Here is a 10,942-nt window from a genome sequence, read left to right as displayed (position 1 = left end):
CCATAAACGCCACCTGGGCATTTGTTAACCCAAAAGACATCGCTGGAAATTAATAGTGACAATATCTTATTGGAAAGATGTTCGAGACATCTTATCCTCTCACCCTAATTTTGTGATATCCCGAATTTAAGTCAATCATGGAAAATTAGCTAGCACCTTGGAGTTGATAAAATAAATCATCAATCCGAGGGAGAGGATGTTTATTCTTTATTGTAACCTTATTGAGTTGACTATAATCAACGCACATCCTAAGGGAGCCATCATTCTTCTTCACAAACAAGACTGGAGCACCCCATGGAGAAATACTAGGTTCAATGAAACCCTTGTCTAGTAAATCTTTGAGTTGGACCTTCAACTCTTTCCATTCGGCGTGAGGCATCCGATATGAAGGAATTGAAATGGGGTTTGTATCTGGTAATAAGTCAATGAAAAAGTCGATTTCCCATCCAAGAGGAACTCTGGGAAGGTCATTAGGAAAAACCTCCAGAAATTCCCTCACTACGGGGAATGACTCAATAGGAGGAGTTTCATATTCTAAATTTTTTTAAATCTCACCACACAATCTAGACAACCCTTGGCTATCATTTTATAATCCTTCAAGCATGAGATAATTTTAATCCCTTGGCATAGCATTTCCATCCTTCCACTTTAAAATGGGTTCATTTGGAAATTGAAACTTCACTACCCTCGTTTTATAACCTATGGAAGAAAAACAAGCATGAAGCCAATCGATAACTAAAATGATATCAAAATCAAACATATCAAGTTCTACCTTGTGACACGAACAACTATATTGGGTAACATTACAGGACATTTCATTTAGATTTTCCCTGCAACTACCGAGTCACCCATTTTGGTACAAACTAAAAAAGGTTCAATCAAAACGCCGGAAAGTATACCAAACTTCCTAACTACCAATTGTAACCAAAGAAAGGTTAGAACCGGGATCAAAAAAGCATAAACATTAATAAAGAAGGCTTGTAACATACAAGTACCTACATCGGGAGAGCTCTCTTGTTCACCCCTAACCTCAAGTTTAAAAAACCAGTTCCTTTTTGGAGCTTCAGAGCTAGGGCCACTTAATTGAACTTATCTATTCCTTTTCCTTGACCGTTCACATTAGTAAAATCTTTCACCATATGGATACTTTTTCCACAACCATACAGCTATTCGTTCTAACAAGGCATTCACCCACATATTTCTTACCATACTTTCCTTAAGTTGGTCTTTCTCTTGGTGAATCAGTATTTCTCCCCTTTTGAGATTTAGAGTTAGGCACCCTATCATTGAGAGTCTTTGAGAAATTTGAAGGAACTTGGTTTGAAAATCTCTTTTTAAAGTTAGGCTTATCTTAATGTCAAGCCTACTCTTAGAAGAACCACTCTCGAAAGACTTGGCCTTCTTAGCTTCTTTATTCTTGTTCCTCAGACGAATCTCCTATGCTTGATGTGCATGAAAAATCATCCTAGAAAGATCCATGTTATCATGAAGCATAGCTGCACGACATTCTTCATCAAGATCTCCCGACACGCCCATTACATACCGACTCATTTCATCCCTATCATTCAAAACAAAAAAGGAAACATATTTGTACAACTCAATTGACTTTATAGAGTATTCCTTAACAGTCATACCTCTTTGAAGAAGGTTAATGAACTTCGCACCTTAGCTTCCATTTTATCCCTTGGGAAGAACCTATAAGAAAAGACTTTTTTGAAGATCTCCCAAGTAACAGGACAACCTCTTAAAGCCCGACTATCCTTCCATTGATTGTACCATGTCTGAGCCACCTCCTTGAGTTGATAGGAAGCAAGCTCGACCTTTTAGTAGTATTCACCCCCATAGAAAATAAAATCTTATAGACCTCATCAAGGAAGTCTTAAAGGTCTTCATCAACCTTTGATCCAAAGATCCTGATGGGATTCATCCTCGTAAGATCTTTCAAATGGTTAACCATAGTACTAGCATGTTGGTTTTCTTGAGGTATATCCTCCCGGTTAGATTGTGTCGTAATGCCTTGAACTTGAGTAGTGATGGCCTTGTCCATTTGAAGAAGGTATGCCTTTACCTAACCATCCTTCATGGCCGGAGGATTGACCGGAACTTGATCATTCACAACAACTTGCTCTAGAGGAGAAACTCGATTGCCTTGGGGAGTAGCTCTCGCATGAACAACCTCCTTTTCCACTCTTCTAGAGGATGTCTTTCTTGTGTTCATCACCTATAACCACAAAGAAAGGGATTAGATTCTAAAAGACACATAGTGTCTAAATTCTTAAGGCACGACATAGGATTACCAACAAAAGAAAATTTTCCTAATAGTCACATAAAATCTCAATTATAATTTTGGAGTGCTTCGCAACCATGAAAAAGACACTATATGAATGTGGTTAGTGAGACATTCACCCTATGTTATTTAACCTCATGCTTTGATACAAAGTTTATCACATCCGGAGGACAACTCCAGATGAAACCGATGTCGTCGTCCTCGAAATCGACTTAGACAAGCCATTAGCATTCGTCATAACATATCATAGGTTAAAATGTAAAAAACATTAAAAACTGTTGCATATACTATATGAAGTATACTTAGACTTCTCATTTAGAAACATGGTAAAAATACATATGATATTCTAATAAAATTGCCTCATATAAAAACCATCGAAAAATGCGAATTCTTGGACTTAGCCTTTATAGTGTTAATATGCCATATGGGCTTTACTAAAATAGAATTCAACAATAAAAGGAATAAAAGAGTGTTTGTTAAACAACTACAATCTTCATGGATAGAATAATGAAAAGATAGTATCCCCACACATGAGGACCTACCAACAGTTGGAGAAACGGTTCCAAGCTTCTTCAATAGACCTTCTTAATCTTCAATGACCGGACCCTGCATTTTTAGTTATATAAAGTATATGGTGTAGTACGCTACATGTCCTAAGTATGGGTGTATGCGCATAAAACATTTAAAGACATGCATGATAAGGACCGTATGTGCTTGACGGCCCCCCATAAGACGCTCACTTGGGCCAAGACTCGGTTTTTTTGCGGGAAGGCCCTTCTAGAATTACGTTTAACGTCCCTTTATTACTTTCCCGATCGGCGCCTCGGGTCTAGAAAGCATGTTAAGTCATTTGAAATCCTTGAGTGCACATACAAGATATCATATACAAGATAAGGATAACAAACAACACAAAGCACGATCATAGCCAAGAAATATCATCACAAGTTCATATTAATGTTTAATGCTCAATAGATCATATCAACATATATAAAACACATACTAATAATCCCATCCAAAGACCACAAGTGCAATGATCATGTGAAGCCCCATAATCCCACATAATCAAGTAGAAAAGATAGGAGACCATAAGTAATACTTTGCTTCATACAACTTATCACATAAGTAGTTATCACAACATATAACAACATAGATCAATAACTTGCTCATAAACATAGTCAATGTCGTGTAAGAACAACATAATATATCATAAGCATTATACATTCCATATATTATCATGTTACATGATAACAGTCTTCTAGGACATCCCTTAGAGTCAACTTGTATAATTTCTAGTTAGAGTTCCATGCCCCTACCTACACTAAGTAAACTCCTCTAGTCACCTAGTAAATGTCAATTTACTTTAGTCTTTTATTTTTCTTGAGGAAACAATCGCCTTAACCGACATTAGACAATGTGAATTAATCATAGAATTCAGTGTCATGAAAACCCACACCAAAAGTAGGTGGTCTAGTTGCCAAGGTAGAACAAATACATTAACATAGCCTTATAGGTGGATCCACTTGCTAGTATTTCTACGGAGGAAACATAGTTAAAGAACTAAGATATATAATAGAGTCCCATAGTTCCACATTACATGGCAACCACTATCTAATGATATTTATTGTGAACCTACCATCCAACTAGGTAAGGGACACCTCTCATATCTAGTTCACTCAGTGTTAAGCTAAAGTCTCTTTTTGAATTGCCTTTACATTATCATTAATCATCAATCTTATCATAGGCCATAAGATTTAACTCCTTGTATAAAAATGATCGTAGCTCATTTGGTTGCAGATGAAAATTTCCTTTCATCACAACCCTTCATTAGTGAGCTTAACATATCCTAGTCATACTATGTAAGGAACACAAAAGAAGCATCATCAACTTTGCATTATCATACACTTACCATGATCACACATTCAACATATTCATAGGCCATCATATATGTATAGAAACTTCATACATACTTCAATTTCATAAGAACATCAATTATATGTCAACATCGACATAATAGAGTAATCATTACATTAGAAGACTTCCCCCATTCCTACCCTCAATCTTCATCAATAACTTACATTCAATTAGCCATAATCATCCAATAATATAGTGAAATACACAATAACGTAAAAAATTCCAACCACTCTTGTCACACACAAGACCAATTCATAGTTAGGGTTAAGGGAATGGTCGATTTTATGAGTTAGTTCAAGCAATAATTCCAATCCCAACATTACATGACATAAAGAGAATAATATAGCATAATCAAACTTTGTTAATTAGGAAGAGAACATGCTTCACACGAAAAACAACAATACTATATCAATTATTCAACAATACATACTTAATTAGCCATAGAAAAACATCATTCATCTTTATTAGTTATAACATGCGAGGTTTGAAGAAAACCCACTTGTAGAGTAAAAGCCCTATAAATTTGAAATTGTTAGAAATCTTCTTTGAAAGGACCTCTTGGGGAAAGGAATCCTTATGTAGAAGAACCCATACCGTATTGACAAGTTAATCTATGAATTTTGAATGAAAACTTTGGAGACTTTATCTTTTTGCTCAACCTCTTTTGTTCTTCAATGATGGTTGAATAGAGAGAGTGTTTTGAGTTAGCTGAGAGGATTAGTTAATTCAGATTTGGAGTGTGTTTAACAGGTTTAAAACTGACCTAAAAACAATATAAACTCGTCCCCTATATCCAAAAGACCCGTCACTTAGTTGGTTCTTCTTGTGAAGTTATATTGACTTAAAAATGACATGGACGAATCTTAGAAGTGGCTGCACGTCGCGGAGCTACTTTCAATTCATTTTTTGAAAATTTTTGTCGGGCCAGTGAGCCTGGTGGAGGACCCATGTAATGAGGAAAAATTTTTCTATCAATTTCTCGTTGCGCGACGCGCAATGGAATTCACATCTTGAATGTCCCAAGTTGCTTTAGAACTTGCTCGCCAATGTTCGGGTCCTCCTCAAGGACCCTTTGGGTTGTCCTTGGGAAGTCCTTGCTGAAAACCCTTTATCCTATATTTCACCTACTAAACTCTATTTACAAGTTTTGGACTTTATTTGACACTCCCAAACATTCACCAAACATAGGGACGTCTACTACTTTAATTTAACTAATTTCTAGACGTCAAGATCTTTCTTTGTCGTTTGGATCTAACTTTTTATAATTGAGTTTAATACATATATATAGGACTGGAAATATCATTTTAACCATTATTTAACAGGTTAATCTCTAGTTTAAGTCATGGGACTTCTGGTGTTTTATATTATCCCTTCTTAGGAACATTCGTCCCTGAATGACACTAAAACCTTTTGGAGGGTAAGGATATACTCAATATTAGCAGCCCAACCAACAAAAATATATAATAATAGTAACTCACAAATCATAGGATTACTTGACAACTCTTGTAAACACATACCACAACATTAGACATAGAAACTCAATTCATGATGCACATCATATAAGATCTCAACATTTCATAACACAAAATATGGAACTACCTTCTCAACATCAACATGAGCTCAAAATACATCAAAGAGTAACATGCATTCATTCCTCTCAAGACAACAACAAACAACAAAATCTCAAGAATACAACATGCATACACAATTCATATAAGTGCAAAAATAGAACATGAAGGCATTTTCTTGAAACTCAATTTGATACAACTTTTACCAAAAGATTCTCCTATTTAGAAACAAGTTAATTTCACATTATACATTATACTAAAGATGTGAAATTATAAGGGTAGAGGGACTTCATGTCAGCCTCAGCCTCGCATGTTGCACCCTCTAAAAGATGGTTCCTACATAGGACTTTTACGGAGGCAACATCTTTGTTCCTCAACTTATTGACTTGGAGATGTAGGATATCAACAAAAACATCTTAATAGGAGAGATTACCTTCCACCACTGAACCATTAATAGGAACAATAGATACCGGGTCACATATGCATTTCTTGAGCATACAAATGCGAAACACTAGATGAACCGAAACTAGTTGATTAGGTAGTTTCAGCTCATATGCAACTTTTCAGACCCATTGTAAAACCTCATAAGGACCAACATATCGGGGACTTAATGTACTCGTTTTACCAAATCTCATCACCTCTTTCATAGATGAAATCTTCAAATAGACGCTATGACCTATTTTAAACTCAATATATCTTCTCCTATTGTTGGCATAATACTTTTGCCGATTATAGATTGTCTATAATCTGTTTCTTATGACTTGAACTTTCTCTATAGACTCATAGATAATCTCGGTACAAAGGAATAAGGACTCATAAACCTCAAACCATCAAACAAGAGACCTACATATTCTATCAGAAATAGCTTCAAAATGTGCCATGGAGATGCTCGAATGGTAACTATTGTTGAAGGAGAACTCAATCAATGGAAGGTGATCATCCCAATTTCCTTTAAAATCAATAACATAGGCTATTAATATATCTTCCAGGGTATGTAAAGTACTTCTTCTGGACAATCTTCTTTCGGATGAATAGCGGTGCTAAATTTCACTTGAGCACCTAAACCCTTTTGAAAAGCTTTCTGTAAACAAGAAGTGAATCGGGCACCTCTATATGCAATGATGGACAAAGAAATCCAATGAATTCTCACAACATCATTAATGTAGATTCTTGCATACTCTTTGGCCGTATAAGTACACTTAACGGGGGAAAATTTGGGAGATTTAGTCTACCTATTCCCAATAACCCATATTAAATCATTTTGCCTCTAGGTTCAAGGCAACCGAACAACAAAGTGCATATTGATGTCTTCTAACTTCCAAGTAGGAGCATCCATGATTTGAGTTAAGCCGCACAGTTTTGGATGCTCGGCTTTGACCAGTTCTCAATTTTCACACTTAGCAACAAAATCTTCTATGTCCCTGTTTAAACCATTCTACCAATAGACCTCGCTAAGGTCATGATACAGATTGGTGGAGGCCGGATGAACAGAATAACGGGAACCATGGGCTTTTTCTATAATTAATTTTCTCAAACTCGACATCCGGTACACTTAATATCTCTTGGTACCTAAGAACACCATCCGTCCTAGGAGAATCACTCATTCATCTTACCTAGTACCGATCCTTTAACCCCATCAATAGAGGATCAAGATGTTTCTTAGATTTCACCTGAACCACTAATGATGACTATGATTTATGATAGACAATGAATTCACCATTTGAAGTATCTTCTAACCGCACACATAAATGAGCCAACCAATGAATATCATTTACTAGTTTGTTTTCTCTTCTTCCACAGGAGACACACTATCCATAGTCATACAACTCAAAGCATCCAAGCACGTTGGCCTTGTCGGGGTTGTAAAAGACACTTATTTCGTAATCCTTCAAAAGTAATAACTATCTTTTCTATCAGTGATTCAACTCTTTTTGTGTAAACACATATTGAAAACATTTGTGGTTAGTAAGCACATCAGTATGAATACCGTACAAGTAATGTATCCATATTTTATAGGCAAAGACTATGCCCGCTAACTCAATGTCATAAGTTGGATAATGCTTCTCATAAAATTTGGTTCGCCTAGAGGCATAAGCTATTACTTTGCCATGTTGCATGAGGATACATCCCAAGCCTACTCGAGAAGCCTCACAATACAGCAAAAATCCTTCATTACCCTTTGGTTAGGTCAAAACCGGAGCGAAGGTATGCTTATCTTTCAAATCTTGAAAACCTTTTTCACAAGCTTCCGACCACTCAAAATTCACCTTCTTTTGAGTCAAAGTTGTCAGAGGAGAAGCAATAGATGCATTTGGCATCAAAAAAACTTCTATAGTACCCACCTAGACCCAAGAAACTTCTTATGTTGGGGGGATTCAAAAATCTATGCCAATTTCAAACCGCATTTGTCTTCTCTAGATTTATCTCTACAACCTCACCATAGATAACATGACCAAGAAAAGACAATGATCTAAACCAAAATACACACTTGCTAAATTTTGCATAAAGTTGGTGTTCCTGGAGGACTTGTAAGGCCAACCTCAAATGACTCTCATGGTTAGTTTCATTATTGGAGTATATCAAAATATCATCAATAAACACAATCACAAATGAGTATAGGTAATCTAGTATAACTCTATTCGTTATGTCCATAAACGACAGTAGGGCATATGTTAACCTAAAAGACTTCACTAGAAATTCATAAAGACAATATCTAGTTCAAAAACTTGTATTGGGGACATCTTCTACTCTCATCCTTAGTTTGTGATATCCGAACCTTAAGTAAATCTTGGAGAAGTAGCTATCACCATAGAGTTGATAAAATCTATCATCAATCTAGGGGATGATACTTGTTCTTTATGGTTACCTTATTGAGTTGAAGATAATCAATGCACATCCTTAGGGACCCATCCTTCTACTTCACAATCAAGGCCGGAGCACCCAATGGAGAAATACTTGGTTGAATGAAACCCTTGTCTAGTAAATCTTTTAGTTGGACCTTCAACTCTTTCAATTCGACCAGTGTCATCCGATATAGAGGAATTGGACTGGGGTTTGTATGCAGTAATATGTTAATGCCAAAGACAATTTTCCATTTGAGGGGAACTCGGCGAAGGTCATCACAAAAAACCTCTGGAAATTCTCTCACTATGAGATGACCTAAATAGGAGGATTTTCATTTCCTAGTTCCTAACCCTCACCACACAGTATAGATGACCATTTCTATCATCTGACAAGCCTTTAAACTAGAAATGATTTGACTCCTTGGCATAGAGTTTCCCCTATTCCACTCTAAAAGGGGTTCATTTGGAAATTCAAACATGACTACCCTCATTCTACAATCTATGGAAGCAAAACAATCATGAAGCCAATACATACCCAAAGTGATATCAAAACAAAAAATTTAAAGTTCTACCAAGTCTGCAAGAGTAACTCTATTGGGAAGCATTACAGGACATTTCTTATAGACTCTCCTTGCAACTACCAAGTCACCCATTGGAGTACAAAGCAAAAAGGGTTCAACCAACACATTGGGAAGTATATCAAACTTCCAAGATACCAAAGGTGTTACCAAAGAAAGGGTATAACCAGGATCAAGCAAAGTATAAACATTAATAGAGAAGGCTTGTAACATACCAGTTACTACATTAGGAGAGATATCTTGTTCTCCCCTAGCATTGAGTGCATAAAACCGGTTCCTGTATGGAGCTTCAGAGCTAGGACTACTTGATTGAACTTGGATATTTCCCTTTCCTTGAACCTTCACATTAACATAATATTTAACCATATGGCCACTTTTTCCACAATCATAGCAAATATTCGTCCCAACGAGGCATTCACACACATGTTTCTTACCATACTTTCAACAAGTTGGCCTTTCTCTTGGTGAATCAACATTTCGATATTTAGAGTTACGCACCCTATCATTGCGAGTCTTCGCAAAATTTTAAGGAAATTTTCATAGGCTTGTCTTGTGTGTCAAGCCTATTCTTAGAAAAACCACTATTGAAAGACCTTGCCTTCTTAGCTTCTCTATTCTTCTTCCTTAGATGACTCTCCTTTACTTGTTGTGCATGAACCGTCATCCTTGAAAGATCCATGTTATCATGAATCATAGAGGCACAACATTCTTCTTCAAGCTCTTTGGACAAGCCCACTACATAACGGTTCATTTCATCCCTATCATTCGAAGCCATAGAGAAAGCATATATATACAACTTAATGAATTGTAAGGAGTATTCCTTAACACTCATACCTTCTTGATGAAGGATGATAATCTTTTATACCTTAGATTCCATTTTATCCCGTGGGAAGAACCTATCAAGAAAGTCCTTTTTGAAGATCTCCCAATTCACAGGACCACGTCTTAAATCCCGACTATCCTTCCATTGATTGTACCATGTCTAAGAAACATCATTGAGTTGATAGACATCAAGCTCAACCTTTTCAATAGTACTCACCTCTATAGAAAATAAAATCTTATAGACCTCATCAAGGAAATCGTGATGGTCTTTATCAACCTTTGACCCTAAGAGCATTAGAGGATTCATCCTCATAAAATCTCTCAAACGGGTAGCCACAGTACTAACATGTTGGTTCTTTGGAGGTACAACCTCTCGGTTAGCTTCTATCGTAATGCCTTGAGCATGAGTAGTGATGGCCTGGGAGATTTGAATAAGGGTTCCCTATTACCTCACCGTCCATCATGGCCGGAGGATTGACCGGGACTTAATCATTCACAACAACTTGCTCTTGAGGAGGAACTCAATTTCCTTGGGGAGTATCTCCCGCATTAGCAACCTCCTTTTTCGCTCTTCTAGCGGCTTTCCTTGTTCTGTTCATTGCCTATAACAACAAGAAAGGTAGTAGATGCGAAAAGACACATAGTGTCAAAACTCCAGAGGCATGACATAGGATTACCAACAATAGAGAATTTTTCCTAATCATCACATAGAATCTCATTCATAATTGTGGAGCGCTTCACAACAATGAACAAGACACTATATAAATTTGTTTAGTGAGACATTGACCCTAGGTTATTTAACCTTATTCTCTGATACCATGTTTGTGACATATGGAGAACACCCACGATGTAACCGGAATCTTCGTCCTTGAATAGTACTTAAACAAGCCCTTAACATTCGTCATAACATATAATAGGTTAAAATGTGGAAAA

The 10,942-nt window shown here is 36.6% G+C and overlaps 1 protein-coding gene across 1 annotated transcript; it reads right to left on the bottom strand.

The window, feature by feature from the left end:
- Positions 1-9,169: 9,169 nt before the first annotated feature.
- On the bottom strand, positions 9,170-9,962 carry LOC138348796 (uncharacterized). Its single transcript, XM_069298376.1, has 2 exons — positions 9,786-9,962; positions 9,170-9,526 (listed from the first exon to the last, which is right to left on the bottom strand). Exons 1-2 carry the CDS (start codon positions 9,960-9,962, stop codon positions 9,170-9,172), a joined length of 534 nt encoding a protein of 177 aa, XP_069154477.1.
- Positions 9,963-10,942: the final 980 nt, after the last annotated feature.

This window comes from Solanum lycopersicum, chromosome 5 (assembly GCF_036512215.1).
Source record: "Solanum lycopersicum chromosome 5, SLM_r2.1".
NCBI lineage: Eukaryota > Viridiplantae > Streptophyta > Magnoliopsida > Solanales > Solanaceae > Solanum > Solanum lycopersicum.
This window is presented reverse-complemented; position numbering and strand designations above follow the sequence as displayed.